The 16,674-nt window shown below is 46.1% G+C and overlaps 1 protein-coding gene across 1 annotated transcript; it reads left to right on the top strand.

The window, feature by feature from the left end:
• The first annotated feature begins 15,981 nt into the window (after window positions 1-15,981).
• LOC116982795 (ubiquitin-60S ribosomal protein L40-like) lies at window positions 15,982-16,455 on the top strand. Its single transcript, XM_033036252.1, is given in 2 exon segments — window positions 15,982-16,217; window positions 16,219-16,455. Coding segments are annotated over 2 exon segments (387 nt in total). The 5' UTR covers window positions 15,982-15,989; the 3' UTR covers window positions 16,378-16,455.
• The last annotated feature ends 219 nt before the right edge of the window (window positions 16,456-16,674 follow it).

A 16,674-nucleotide genomic window follows, 5' to 3' on the forward strand; every position in this document is an offset into this window, starting at 1 on the left:
TGTCCAACCCCTTAAGAATTTTGTAAGTTTCTATAAGATCCCCCCTCAATTTTCTAAATTCTAGCGAGTACAAGCCGAGTCTATCCAGTCTTTCTTCATATGAAAGTCCTGCCATCCCAGGAATCAGTCTTGTGAACCTTCTCTGTACTCCCTCTATGGCAAGAATGTCTTTCCTCAGATTAGGAGACCAAAACTACGCAATACTCCAGGTGTGGTCTCACCAAGAGCCTGTACAACTGCAGTAGACCCTCCCTGCTCCTATACTCAAATAATTTTGCTATGAAAATGAGGATATAAGGAACGCTGCCAGATGAGGTAGTTGAGCAAGGTGCTATAACAACATTTAAAAGGGATTTGGACAGGTACATGAGTAGGATAGGTTTAGAGGGAAATGGGCCAAACTCATGCAAGTAGGATTAGCGTAGATAGGGCATCTTGAACAGCACAGGCAAGTTGGATTGAAGGGCCTGTTTCTGTGTGGTGTGACTCTATAACTGCAGAAGAATTTAGGGAGGCAATGGAGGTGACATGTCTGGAAATGGTAAGGGAATTAAATCTGGAGATGCTAAGTGGGAATGTTATTAATTTTGAGATTTAAAAAATCAAGCCTGTAATTTATCCCATCAGATAAAGCATAAAAATATCTTTAATTTTGGATATCTTTAACCTAATTCACTTTCATATCTTCAGTATTAAAAAAGTTATGGCCATTTCCATACTCGGAAATTAGCATCTTGTTCCCTATTGCTTTTCCATTGACTTAACACAAAAGCTGTGATGGAGGACAGTCACAAGACCATAACTTTCTTAAAAATCAAGAGAACTGAATGAAATTTTCAGTTATTATAGATTGAAGCATTCTGAAACAAACACAATACATCTTACTTGGATGGCCTGAAATTAAGCATATAATTAGTTAATTACCTAATTGTAGCTAATTACAAAATTGACCGTTGTGACGGAAATAGTAATAAACACCTAGACTGTCTTGAAAATTCAAAAATGTGATGTTCTCAAGATCAGAACTTTAATATTATTATATTATATGCTGTAAGTCCATAACAGATAGGTAAATAAATTACAATTTCTAGCAATAGACCAAGTCTTTATGGAGAACATCAGTTGTTAGCTGGTACATTGGCATATCATAATCAGTAGCATCATCATACTCCTCAAATTGTAACCAATGAGCAACTCTGTACACCTTGTTTTTCCTCAACTTTCAATTTTGGCATTGTAAACTACAGGTTATTGCTCTTCAAACCATGCATGACATGCCTTTCTGCCCACTACTTTCCCATTAAGAATGTCCTGTAGTTCATCACATTTGGAGTAGTCCAAATTTGGATAATCTCTGCGAATGCAGAATCAGTCTCTTTTGCTGGGCATTTGGATTGACAATTTTGCATTTCTTCTTCGGAGACACCTGTTTAAAATGTAAAGTAAAAAAAACCACTGAACAGCATTAACAGAAACAAGTTATTATTTGAAGTTTTAGAAAAAAGGTTGAAATGAAGTTAAACGCTAAAACAAATAGTAAATACCCAACAAAAAATTCATATTCATCAGTTTCATCAAATTCATCTAATCCATTAAATTAATCTAAATTCAATTACTAGATCTAAACATCTATCCATTTTTTAAGAAAAGGCTAAACATTTTAAATAGCCTAAGTATCCAAATAGTCTAGAAACATCTACTCTCAATATAATCAAGATTATTATTTTTTGCACAATACATGTGACTAAAACTGTTGTGGATATTTAGTATAAAAATATTGATTCTGGATAGACAACAACACAAAATATAGACGATTTAGATGCTCTTATGACATAATTGACCAAAAATAAAAAGACGATTCAAATCATCTTGCGAGTGGGTGTTTCTGGAATGTGATCGATTGGAACGTTGCCGTTGCCGTTGCCGTTGCCGTTGCCGTGAATTTTAAACCCATATCGGCAGGCAAGACACTGCCAATTCGTATGTGGGCCTAAATAACATTTTCACATCGTAAAATTAGACTAAAGCCACACCAAGAAGCAAGATTATATGTGAAATATACGACTTATCATTTGTTTTGTCCTGATATTGCGATCCGTCACGTTAAAGGCATCGAGGGCATTAGAAGTCGCCTTTTACTTTAATCCTGCGATTAAATTATCCAGCGGTTTTTTAAAAACCAGGCACAGAAGTCCGATCAATTTTTCTTCATCAACTAGCAGCCCGAGGAAATCCCTCTCTGACAAGCAATACAAACCAGCATTTTAATCCTCCCCCCCCCCCCCAAAGGCTCCGGAGTCGCACACCCAGCCAGTGGCAGAAGGTAGGTTTTGTAACATCGCTATGCTAAGGATGCCAGATTTAAAGAAATGCTACATTCTCACATTGCTGAGCAAAACACAAGCTGCTTGAGGAACTCAACAGGTCAGGCAGCATCTGTGGAGGGAATGGAGAAGCGATGTTTTGGGTCAGGGCCCTTTTCAAGCACTTTGTGTTTTGCTCAAGATTCCAGCATCTGCCATTCCTTGCATCTCAAATGATTGTTTGACTGGAGCAGCTTGCAGGGACATAAAGGAGTGAGGCCCTGGAGGGATTTAAAAGTAAAACTAAAAAGTAAGAAGTTTTTGCTTAACCAAGAGTCAATATATGTCAACAAGCTGGATAAGTGAAGCTTTACGATGATGTGGCCAGGACTAGGGGATCTGAACTATAGGGAGAAATTGAGTAGGCTGGGACTATATTCCTTGGAGTGCAGGAGGATGAGGGGTGATCTTTTGAGGTGTATAGAATCATGAGAACAATAGAATGGGTAGATGCACAGAGTCTCATGCCTATAGTCTGTGAATCGAGAACCAGAGGGCATAGGTTTAAGGTGAAGTGGAAAAGATTTAATAGGAATCTGACGGGTAACTTTTTCACACAAAGGGTGGTGGATGTATGGAACGAGCTGCCAGATGAGGTGGTTGAGGCATGGTCTATTGCAACATTTCAGAAACAATCAAATAGGAACATGGGATAAAGGGATACGGGCCAAACATAGGCAATAGACAATAGACAATAGGTGCAGGAGTAGGCCATTTGGCCCTTTGAGCCAGCATCGTCTTTCAATGTGATCATGGCTGATCATCCCCAATCAGCACCCCGTTCCTGCCTTCTCCTCATATCCCCTGACTCCGCTATTTTTAAGAGCCCTATCTAGCTCTCACTTGAAAGTATCCAAAGAACCTGCCTCCACTAAGGCAGAGAATTCCACACTCACCACTCTCTGTGAGGAAAAAGTGTTTCCTCGTCTCCGTTCTAAATGGCTTACTCATTATTCTTAAACTGTGGCCCCTGCTTCTGGACTCCCCCAACATCGGGAACATGTTTCCTGCCTCTAGTGTGTCCAAGCCCTTAACAATCTTATATGTTTCAATGAGATCTCCTCTCATCCTTCTAAATTCCAGAGTGTACAAGCCCAGCTGCTCCATTCTCTCAGCATATGACAGTCCCGCCATCCCGGGAATGAACCAGGTGGGACTTTTGGTCGGTGTGGGCATGTTGGGCCGAAGGGCCTGTTTCCACGCTGTATCAGTCTATGGTTCTATGGCTCCAAGTGCAGAGATAATGGTGAACAAGGCACCTAAACACATGCATTTATATAATGCCTTTCAGGAGCTCACAGACATGAACTAGAGTACAAGTCTAGAGGCGTCTGTGCTAATTCATTTAGAACAAAACTTTGCAAGTAAATAATGTAGATTGGTGTTTGGCATTGCTACACTTTTATGTGTTTAAGGAAGGTGCCAATTGCTTTGGGCCAATATGTGCTACATTACATGAACCTTTTATAGGTCCTGGATGCATTGGGTAATAGATGCTACTGTTTCTAATAGGGTCATATCTCACACTGTTGCATGGCTGGACTATATGGAAAGCTAGAATACAATCATACATGCCAGTGGAGATTGGCTAGGGTAATATAAAATAATGTTTGCTTTAGTTTAATTAATTCATTAGTTTTAAATATTTTAAAAAGTTTTAACACGTTATATATCTTCTTTAATAATTGATTTCAGAAGCAGGCTTTCCAAAGCCCAGTTACCGCCATAGCCTTGCTGCATCTCACTGACACCTTGTGAAAGTGTAGGGTGCACATTTAACACAGGAAGGGTGGGTGGACAGCGAAAAAGGGTAGCAGGCCTGGCTGGAAAGTAGAATCCAGCATGATTCAGCTCACAGTAATTGAAGTGAAACCAAACGATATCTGTAGTATTTCTAAACCCTTTCTTTAATCAACTAGTTTTGTCGTGAAAAGTAGGTAAAGAATATTATGTAAAGAATATACATGTTGGGTTAAAGCCAAGATAAGTTACTGGGCAGGATATTATGTGCAGAGAATTCACAACACTGCTTTAATTCCATCATCTTTCATTTTTCAATCATTCCAATCTCAGCGTAACATCCTGCTGTGTTTTTAGTTCAACACCTCTCATCATTTCTACTTTTGCCGCAGCCATTGCCTTCTCATGGACCATTAGTGAACGCTGAATAAGGGACAGTTTTCCAAAATGATGAAGCAGTTTATCCTTCACTTCGCCGGATTACATGGCATGCTAGATTTATGTCCAAGTTGCTTTGAAATTGGGCGGGGATTAAAATGAACATTGCACCCAAAGCAGTTAAATTCTTGACGGTAAACTCAGTTTAAAGTTGTTCCTAATTGGCAATATTATTAAGTATTGCTCCCACATCGAAAAAGATTCATGAAAATTAGCTTGGAAAAGGTATTAAGGATTGTTGAGGTATTCTTGGTCAAAGAATACTGCACCAGGCAAGTTACTATGAAGGAAAATGGACTGAGTGAGAGTATGGCAACATTTTTTTCAGTGTTTCACAGATTTCTCTTCATTTTTGTTTAGCTTATTTAGTTTAGAGATACAGCGTGGAAACGCCCTTCGGCCCGTCGAGTCTGCTCTAACCAACGATCCCCGCACATTAACACACAATCCTACACACACTAGGGACAACTTACTGTACAATTATACCAAGCCAATTAACCTATAAACATGGACATCTTTGGAGTGTGGGAGGAAGCCGAAGATCTCGGAGAAAACCCATGCGGTCACAGGGAGAACATAAAACTCCATACAGACAGCACCCGTAGTCGGGATCGAACCCGGGTCTCTAGCGTGTAGGCGAGGTAAGGCTTCAACTCTACCGCTGCCCCAATGATATAATTGTAAAGCCACAATAGTAGCCCACATCAATTCCAAATGCATATTCTTCTAGCTCCCACACAAATTCTCATTGATTACCTTGCTGATAACTCAATGTGCACAACTGCTACTCAGATGGAGTCATATGCTGTAAAATAATGTTGGAAAACTCCCTGTCAGGAATCGAAGAATGAAACGCATTCATATTTGTTGCCTAGAAATGCTTCAATTCTCCTCTTGTACATTCTTATAATTTGGCTCCAAACATATGCCAATGATGTGAGTAAAAGAAAAGAGGGATGAAATGACTGACATGACTGACTCACATGCATTAACTTGATGCTTTTCATGACCGCACAAGATGTCATGGTCTCTGGTCCTTTGTCGATCACCTTGTGTCTACTTCCCCTGCTTCTGCTGCACAAAACATTTTCTACTGAATTCATCTTTCAAAAATATTTGGAACAAATCTATTAGATCGCCCATAAATGATCTATGCTCTTAGGAGAACAAACCTTGATCCTATATAAAGAATTTCGGGTCTGAAGTCGGGTCTCGACCCGAAACGTCACCCATTCCTTCTCTCCAGAGATGCTACCTGTCCCGCTGAGTTACTCCAGCATTTTGTGTCTACCTATATAAGTTTGTATAAGTCACTCTGGTCCTTAGTAAATCTTCTCTGGCTTGATGTTCTTCCTAATGTGTCATGAGTTGCAAACAAAAATTGGTGATGTGAAAAGTTGAATGTGAATGCAGGAGGTGTTATGGATAGTGAGGAAGGCTATCTAATGATGTCTGATCTGGTCAGTAATGTGCAACAGAGCCTGCTGGCACTCCCAGTAATTTTGATCATGGATATGTGACCCATGAGAGGTGTAAATCACTCAGGCAGAACAGGTTTTCACAGCGTATAAGAGGTATGCTTCAGTTATTTAAAGGGGATAGTCACAGAGCCTGATATTGAGAACTTCCTCGTTTTGGTCTTTCTTAAAATAATGCACTTATCTGCCCTACCTTGGGTCCCCCTGTACTCCACACAAATATACATTTCCCTCTTCCATACACCTTCCTCCCCACCTAAGTTACAGCCCTCACAGGGTATCCATTAACTCCCTGACCTATCATTATTTCTCCCCTGGTCAACCCTATCCCTGTCACAGATCTCATTCCCAGCTACTGATTGTTTTCTAGTCTCCAACTATAGACCTCCCCTCCTGTCAAAGGAGGCAACCCTGTCAGGCAACTACTAATCCCTCAGCGCAATGACGTACAATGGGACTTAGTGTAGGTACAGTGTAAATAGACTGATGGTCAAAGTGGACTCAATGGGCTGATGGGCCTGTTTCAGCGCTTTATGACTCTACTAATCTTTATCTCTAGTAAAGTCCTTTCCTGGTTCCAGACCTGCCCAGTAGAATTTTCTCATGCATGACTTCAAACTAAAAATTTGTTGCCCCACTGCAAATTAACTATTTAAAATGATGGGCATTTTCAAGGCAATATTTCAAAGTTTTCATATATTTTTAAAAGTATTGAATATTTTTGCATATTTCCCACATATTCATAATCTCTGTAAAGGATTTTGGTTCTGACTTTTGCACTGTTTGGGGTTGGGGTTAGCTTTCTATCAGTTATTTTTCTTATTTTGCCAATGGCTCTGCTGTAATGTTGTTTTCATGTTCTCCGAGTCCTGAAACCTAATTTCAATCCAAGTCCACCCTATCCCTTTAGGGACATTGTTCTAACTAGATAAACCCAGGTAAGTATAGCAACTAATAAAATCTTATGTCGATCAGAGGGAAGTTGTAACTGCTCGTAAATTTTAGGCTCTAGGTTAGTGACCCTACCGGGTCAATTATGTGATTCCAAGTGAGCTGACCTTGTCCCATAATTTGGGGTCAACGCAATAATGTCTGTTTATGACCCTCTCAGTATATCGCACATGACAGCTGGGAGAACTAAGAGCTGGAGGGTGGAATTTCAGGCATTGGCAAGTTGCCAAGGTTGGCCTCTCAAGCATTGGTGGTATTCTGTGGAGAGACAGAGAAACAGCTTCGACAAGGGTGGGAAAACAGGAGTTAATGATGGTTAAACGCTGGTATGGGACAGGAATGTGAGAAGAAATTGTACTGAGAAAACCAAGCCAGTGGACATTTTTAACAACGTCTCTGCCACAGTGTAAGGGCCAGTCAAGGACCAAAAAAAGCCACAAAGTGCTGGAGTAACTCAACAGCTCTGGAGAACATGATTAGGTAATCTTTCAGGTCAGGATGCTTCTTCAGACTGAGCAACAAACGATATGCTGAAGCGACTCAGTTAGAGAAGATCTGAAGTCTCTTGTGCCCACCCTCAGACCTGATACAGGATTTCAACCCAAAACCAATAATTCCTTCTCCCCCACAGATTTCTTCAAGAAAGGTCTCGACCCGAAAAGTCACCAATTTATTTTCTCCAGAGATATTGCCTGTCCTGCTAAGTTACTCCAGCACTTTGTGTCTATCTTTGTTGTACACCAGCATGTGCAGTTCCTTCATACACAAGCTCCTCCAGCAAATTGTTTGATGCTTCCCATAAAGTCATGCTCTTCAGACTAGCCTTGGGCATGAAGAGTGGTGGTAGCATCAAGCCCTGTATCCTGGGTTGCTGACTACCCGTGTGGCACTGCAACCCCCCCCCCCCCCCCCCCCCATGTGCAATGACAATAAGATATATTATTATTATTGTTAATTCCGTTTTTTATTCTCTCCAAAACCTTATCAACTCCTTTTAGATGTTATAACCAATGATTCAATGATTCAATGATACTTTATTGTCACATGGACCTAGGTACAGCATATTTTTTGCATACAACCCAGTCAAATCATATTGCAGACCTCACCTGGGCAGTACAGAAGTGTCATCACGCTTCCGACACCGCCAAAGTTACAAACATTCACCAAACAGTCCTATCTTCTGCTTGCCACCATACATGGCAACAGACCCAACACCCCCCCCCCCCCCCCCCCCCACCCCTCCGCCGAGTGCCCTCATTATTCTCGCCGCCTTCCACCCCCCGCCTGGTCCCCCCAAGGCACAACACTACCACTGCACCACTGTGCCACCCTGAGCCACTTTACCACCCCATCACTGTTCTGGCCTTCACTACTCTGCCACCCTGCACCACTGTACCACCCTGTACCACCCTGCACCACTGTACCACCCTGCACCACTGTACCACCCTGCACCACTGTACCACCCTGCACCACCCTGCACCACCCTGCACCACTGTACCACCCTGTACCACCCTGCACCACCCTGCACCACTGTACCACCCTGCACCACTGTACCACCCTGCACCACTGTACCACCCTGCACCACCCTGCACCACTGTACCACCCTGCACCACTGTACCACCCTGCACCACTGTACCACCCTGCACCACTGTACCACCCTGCACCACTGTACCACCCTGCACCACTGTACCACCCTGCACCACTGTACCACCCTGCACCACTGTACCACCCTGCACCACTGTACCACCCTGCACCACTGTACCACCCTGCACCACCCTGCACCACTGTACCACCCTGCACCACTGTACCACCCTGCACCACTGTACCACCCTGCACCACTGTACCACCCTGCACCACCCTGCACCACTGTACCACCCTGCACCACTGTACCACCCTGCACCACTGTACCACCCTGCACCACTGTACCACCCTGCACCACACTACCACCCTGCACCACTGTACCACCCTGCACCACTGTACCACCCTGCACCACTGTACCACCCTGCACCACTGTAACACCCTGCACCACTGTGCCACCCTGCACCACTGTACCACCCTGCACCACTGTGCCACCCTGCACCACTGTACCACCCTGCACCACACTACCACCCTGCACCACTGTACCACCCTGCACCACTGTACCACCCTGCACCACACTACCACCCTGCACCACTGTACCACCCTGCACCACTGTACCACCCTGCACCACTGTACCACCCTGCACCACCCTGCACCACTGTACCACCCTGCACCACTGTACCACCCTGCACCACTGTACCACCCTGCACCACTGTACCACCCTGCACCACTCTACCACCCTGCACCACTCTACCACCCTGCACCACTGTACCACCCTGTACCACCCTGCACCACTGTACCACCATGCACCACTGTACCACCCTGCACCACCCTGCACCACTGTACCACCCTGTACCACTGTACCACCCTGCACCACTGTACCACCCTGCACCACTGTGCCACCCTGCACCACTGTACCACCCTGCACCACTGTACCACCCTGCACCACTGTACCACCCTGCACCACCCTGCACCACTGTACCACCCTGCACCACTGTACCACCCTGCACCACTGTACCACCCTGCACCACTGTACCACCCTGCACCACTGTACCACCCTGCACCACTGTACCACCCTGCACCACTGTACCACCCTGCACCACTGTACCACCCTGCACCACTGTACCACCCTGCACCACCCTGCACCACTGTACCACCCTGTACCACTGTACCACCCTGCACCACCCTGCACCACTGTACCACCCTGTACCACTGTACCACCCTGCACCACTGTACCACCCTGCACCACTGTGCCACCCTGCACCACTGTACCACCCTGCACCACTCTACCACCCTGCACCACTGTGCCACCCTGCACCACTGTACCACCCTGCACCACTGTACCACCCTGCACCACTGTACCACCCTGCACCACTGTACCACCCTGCACCACCCTGCACCACTGTACCACCCTGCACCACTGTACCACCCTGCACCACCCTGCACCACTGTACCACCCTGTACCACTGTACCACCCTGCACCACTGTACCACCCTGCACCACTGTGCCACCCTGCACCACTGTACCACCCTGCACCACTCTACCACCCTGCACCACTGTGCCACCCTGCACCACTGTACCACCCTGCACCACTGTACCACCCTGCACCACCCTGCACCACTGTACCACCCTGCACCACTGTACCACCCTGCACCACCCTGCACCACTGTACCACCCTGTACCACTGTACCACCCTGCACCACCCTGCACCACCCTGCACCACTGTACCACCCTGCACCACTGTACCACTGTACCACCCTGCACCACCCTGCACCACCCTGCACCACTGTACCACCCTGCACCACTGTACCACCCTGCACCACTGTACCACCCTGTACCACTGTACCACCCTGCACCACTGTACCACCCTGTACCACTGTACCACCCTGCACCACTGTACCACCCTGCACCACTGTACCACCCTGCACCACTGTACCACCCTGCACCACCCTGCACCACTGTACCACCCTGTACCACTGTACCACCCTGCACAACCCTGCACCACCCTGCACCACTGTACCACCCTGCACCACTGTACCACTGTACCACCCTGCACCACCCTGCACCACCCTGCACCAATGTACCACCCTGCACCACTGTTCCACCCTGCACCACTGTACCACCCTGTACCACTGTACCACCCTGCACCACTGTACCACCCTGTACCACTGTACCACCCTGTACCACTGTACCACCCTGCACCACTGTACCACCCTGTACCACTGTACCACTCTGTACCACTGTACCACCCTGCACCACTGTACCACTGTACCACCCTGCACCACCCTGCACCACCCTGCACCACTGTACCACCCTGCACCACTGTACCACCCTGCACCACTGTACCACCCTGTACCACTGTACCACCCTGCACCACTGTACCACCCTGTACCACTGTACCACCCTGTACCACTGTACCACCCTGCACCACTGTACCAGCCGGCACCACTGTACCACCCTGTACCACTGTACCACCCTGTACCACTGTACCACCCTGCACCACTGTGCCACCCTGCACCACTGTACCACTGCACCACTGTACCACCCTGCACCACTGTGCCACCCTGTACCACTGTACCACCCTGCACCACTGTGCCACCCTGTACCACTGTACCACCCTGTACCACTGTACCACCCTGCACCACTGTGCCACCCTGTACCACTGTACCACCCTGCACCACTGTACCACCCTGTACCACTGTACCACCCTGCACCACTGTACCACCCTGTACCACTGTACCACCCTGCACCACTGTACCACCCTGCACCACTGTACCACCCTGTACCACTGTACCACCCTGCACCACTGTACCACCCTGCACCACCCTGCACCACTGCACCACTCTGCACCACTGTACCACTGTACCACCCTGCACCACTGTACCACCCTGCACCACTGTGCCGCCCTTTCTTAATGCTGACTTATACATTCAGTATTGCTGGTTTTATACACAGTAGTGTTAGCACATGTTTTGTACACAGCACCAATTAGCATTCGTGTGGCCCCTTGGGGTGATAATCCATCCCATTGTTTAAGGGGGTTTTTCCCAATAGACTCAGGCTCTTAATCTACACTTGTGGACAGACGCTGAGACTGTGGTCCTTCCCCACTGAGCCTTTGCATTGGCTCCACCGGGCTTCAGTATGTCCCTCAGCATGTACTCCCGCAGTCTGGAATGTGCCAGTCAGCAGTGTTCCCTGACGGACATGTCACTCTGCTGGAAGACCAACAGCAGATCATTGAGTTGATGATCATCCATCTGCAGCTGTCCATCTCTGAGTGTGTCTCGTGTCTCTGTGAACTGTCTGTGAATCACAGAGTCCTTTGTTAAGCAGCTGCTCGGGATGAACCGCAACAAGAATCCTTGTATCTTTCATCAGACCCTCTTATCTCATCCACAGAATGCAAATCAGTGGGCAACTGTTGTCCAAATCACAGCCGGCCCGAGGCTAGCGTGCATTGGGAATGAGATTGCAACCATACGAGAAGGATCTGATCAAAAGGGGCCTCTTTCACTACCTGCCAACAGAGGTCTTGGTGCTTGTTGGTGAGTTCTGGTATTCTTCCAGATTAACTGGGCAGTCTGCTCTAGGAACCACCCTGCGAGTGTCTGCAGGTTGTTCCGTGCAGTCTACAATGTTCCAGTCAGCAATATTTCGCGACGGATATCTCACTCTGCTGGAAGACCAACAGCAGATTAGTGACTTGATGATCATCCATCTGCACTGTCTAGAGGATTTGCGGTCAAGGGGGTAGGTGTCAAATAACCTTTCCACGAAGGTAGGTAGTGCGGCAATGTCCAACTGACTGGGACATTGCACAGTAACGGGGCAAGGCCCTGTCTTCCCAACACCAGGGACAGGTAGAACCACAGAACATAGTGGTATTTGGTGACAGCCTGATAAAGCCAAACACAAAGATGGCCATCATGATGAGAGCAGTGGTGGTTACACTTTTGCCCTTTGTCTGTGAATTTGTGCATTGTGGCCCCTCCATTTTGAATCCCCAGATGAACTGGAAGACAGGCCAGGTAATCGGCAGGCCAGGTAATCGGCAGGCCAGGTAATCGGAGTGAGGGATGGGCCATACCTGTGCCAAGTACAGCAATCCCGAGAACGCCTCACACCTGCTGACCTGGTTCTTACTAGTTATTGAGAGGAAGCGCTGCTCCTTGAGTTTCTTTAATTCACTTGTCCAATGGAGCCAATATTTGTTGCAGGCCTCGGCCTTTCCACATCGGACCCACAACATCTTCCAAATGTCCATTCTGATGGAGAACAGGGCGGAGGACCAATCGGGCCAGTTGGGAAAGAGCATGGCCTGTGATTCACTCTGGCTCCTGATGCCAACTCAAACTAGTCGTAGCAGCTGTTCAATCTGCAGGCTGTCGTGGATCCAACCTAAAGATCATCCATCTACAGGAAGGCCTTGATCCAAGTACCCCTTCTGGTAACATCACCCCTCTTATGCTCACATCCTTGCTGATGGATTCAGCAAAGGATTCTATGGAATCCAGGACACAAAATCAGACAGGGGAGAGTGAGTGCACAGATTGCGACATGCAAGGGGATTTGTGTACACCAAGCTGTCACTCATTCTAACAGCCATTTTCACTTCTGCTGGTGGGATCATATAACCAGTACACTGAACCAGATTTTCTGACAGTGTCAGATGTTATGCTACTGGAAAAGGGAAGATGTTTTGTACAAGATCATGCACTAATTTGCATAAGTTTGGTTTGTAAGCGGAAATTCTGATTTAGATTAAATTTGATTTTTGGATTAACTGCCGTGCATGCTGGACAATCACATATATTGCGCTGGCTGCAGCAACTGAGGTCAGGTTAGCTTTAGACTTAATAATAATAATAATAATAATAATAATAATAATAATAATAATAATAATAATAATAATAATAATAATAATAATAATAATAATAATAATATATTTTATTGTCATTGCACATAAGCGCAACGAGATTTGGGTTTGCAGCTTCCATCCGATGTCATAACTTAAATAACTAATAAAATTTAGATTTAGATACCCCGAGAACATGGTTTGTAAAAAGAACATTACAACAGTAAAATAGTCAAACACAGTTCAAACAGACTAAAGTGCAGATGTGTCTGTGCGACGTGACCATCCGAGGGAGACAGTCCAGGGGGGGTGGGGCGGCACTCAGCAGGGCCGGTTCAGAGCCGCTATAGCTCTGGGAATGAAGCTGTTCCTGAGTCTGGAGGTTTGGGCGTAGAAGGCCTTGTAACGTCTGCCGGGGGGAAGTAGTTCGAACAGTCCGTTACGAGGGTGTGAGGAGTCTTTATGAATGCTGACGGCCTTCCTGAGGCACCGTGTGTGGTAGATGCCCTCCAAGGCTGGTAGCGGTGTCCCAATAATCCTCTGCGCTCTGTGGACGACGCGCTGAAGAGCTCTCCTCTCCGCCTCCGTGCAGCTGAGATACCACACAGAGATGCCATACGTTAATATGCTCTCTGTGGTGCAGCGGTAGAAAGTTGTCAGCAGCTGTTGGGGCAGACTTTAGAGATACAGCAGGAAAACAAACCCTTCGGCCCACCGAGTCCACGACAACTGGTGATCACCTTGCACGTTCTCAACACTATCCTACACATTAGGGACCATTTACAATCTATAAAAGCCAATTAACCTACAAACTTGTACGTCTTTGGAGTGTGGGGGGAAACGAGAGCACCCGGAGAAAACCCACGCAGTCGCAGGGAGAATGTACAAACTCCATACAGACAGCACCTGTAGTCAGGATCGATCCTGGGTCTCTGGCGCTGTGAGGCAGCAACTCTACCTCTGCGCTACCCTGCCACCGTTCTGCTCCGACCTTGGGTGCTCCTTATTGTAAATTAATCACATCCAATCTGGGTTCTATCATTTACCATCAAGCCTTTGGAGGAAAGCACTAAGATTAACTCCACCCATTTCTGTAAACAAAATGACATAGTGCTCACATCAGTGATACCATCAGGATTTCCACTTGAAATTGAAACAGAATTTTAAAAATGCAATGGAAGAGAAAAAAAAGTATTGTTGATCATAATTTTTTTGATGTCCATTAGTTGCCTATGATGGAAATTACCGACATAGGCTATATTTTGATTAGTATAATGAGCACCTTTGAGCTATGCATAGGTCTGCCTCCCATGTGAGTTATAATTAACGGAATCATTGTCAGAGGAATCCTCAATCTATTTCCATTGTCCGCCCCCCTACTCTTTCTCAGTGGAGGCACCAATACTACATCATCATCCCTTGAGGGGATTGTTGGTTGATTGATATGCTCAAGACAGGGAAAGTTAGACTATTTAACCATGAGGCCCCTTGTAACCAATTCTCATTCCATTCTCAGTGCTTTTCAGGCAAACTGATGGGCACTAAATGACAGTAGAAAATTAAGGTGAGTTTTTTTCCCCCCGTCTTTTCAAAAGGCTGGTGGAGTTCCCAGTGGAAATCAGCTAACATAGCAGAGACTGGATCAAACACAGGACCTTTTGATAAGCGACACAGTATCAGACCCTGCTTTAAATCTGCCAGCTGAGTCATCGGTGAGCCAATATATTATAATCTAACAAATCCATCTGTAGGGCTGTCCCTTTAGAAACAGCGAGAGGCTAATGCAGCTCCTCACCAAACGAAGAAGGGTTAATGCAACAGAGATTTGGAAGACTGTGAGCAGCAGTGTGGAGAATGGAGAGAAGGAGGGTTCTACACGTAAACCTTAACTCGCCTCTTTTCTCCACACATTTTGTTGGACCTACTAAGCATTCTCTGGCCAGCATGCATTCTGCCATGCTTTGTGTGTGACAAGGATGTGATTGTCAATGCATCTAATCTGCGGTTTGAATTGATTCTTGTTAGTGCAATAGAACGTACATTTTACCACTTTGGCTAAGATTCTGGTTTACTTGCCTGGCACCTAATGTGGCTAGCTTACAACGTTTGTTTAATACATGTATTGGGAAACAGTCTGGGACACCTTATTGAATCTTTCAGAAGGTTGGACTTTCAGGATGAATGGTAGGGCCATGGGGAAGTGTTATGGAACAGAGGGACCAAGGAGTACAAGTGCAACATTTCCTGAAGTGGCGTCACAGCTTGACAGGGTGGTGACCTTCGTTAGTCAGGGCCTTGACTACAGAAATCTGTGCATTATGCAAATCTGTGCATTATATTTAGCTGTACAAGACATTGGGGAGGACGCAGTTGGAGTATTGCCTACAATTTTTGTTACCCTGCTAAAGGAAAGATATAATTAAGCTGGAGAGAGTACAAAAAAAAGATATACAAGAATGTTGCCACGACTCAAGAGCCTGAAATAATGGGAGAAATTGGGCACTTTAGCACTTTATTCATTGGAGGGGAGAAGTTAATTAATGGGTATTTATGAGGCACATAGATACACATAGAGCGGAAAAGATGCAGATTTTTGTGAAGACCCTCACTGGGAAAACGATCACCCTTGAGGTGGAACCAAGTGACACCATCGAGAATGTGAAGGCCAAAATACAGGACAAGGAAGGGATCCCTCCGGATCAGCATCGCTTGATCATTGCTGGCAAGCAGCTGGAGGATGGCCGTACTCTGTCTGACTACAATATCCAGAAAGAGTCCACTCTGCATCTGGTGCTGCGTCTGAGGGGAGGTTGCCCTGGACCCCAGTCTCCGAGTCCTTGCTCAGAAATACAACTGTGACAAGATGGTCTGTCGCAAGTGCTATGCCCGCCTGCATCCTCGTGCATCCAACTGCCGTAAAACCAAGTGTGGCCACACAAACAACCTGCGCCCCAAGAAGAAGCTGAAGTAGAATGTCGAGGTCCTGTTGCCCATGTTAGGCTTGCATTTGTGCTGAATTTCCAATAAAAGCCTGTTGCATTGCCAAAAATAATATTTAAAAAAATAGATAGATAAGATGAATGCACAGAGGTTTTTTTTCTCCAGGAAAGGATAATAAGAATCTAGAGGGAATAGGTTTAAGGCAAGAGGGGAAAGATTTAAAACGGACCTGTGTGAAAACTTCTACACACAGTGGATGGTGCGTAGATGGATGGGCTGTCAGAGAAAGTGGTTGAAGTCAGTGCAATAAAAATATTTTAAAAGATTT

The sequence above is a fragment of the Amblyraja radiata genome, chromosome 1 (assembly GCF_010909765.2).
Source record: "Amblyraja radiata isolate CabotCenter1 chromosome 1, sAmbRad1.1.pri, whole genome shotgun sequence".
Lineage (NCBI taxonomy): Eukaryota > Metazoa > Chordata > Chondrichthyes > Rajiformes > Rajidae > Amblyraja > Amblyraja radiata.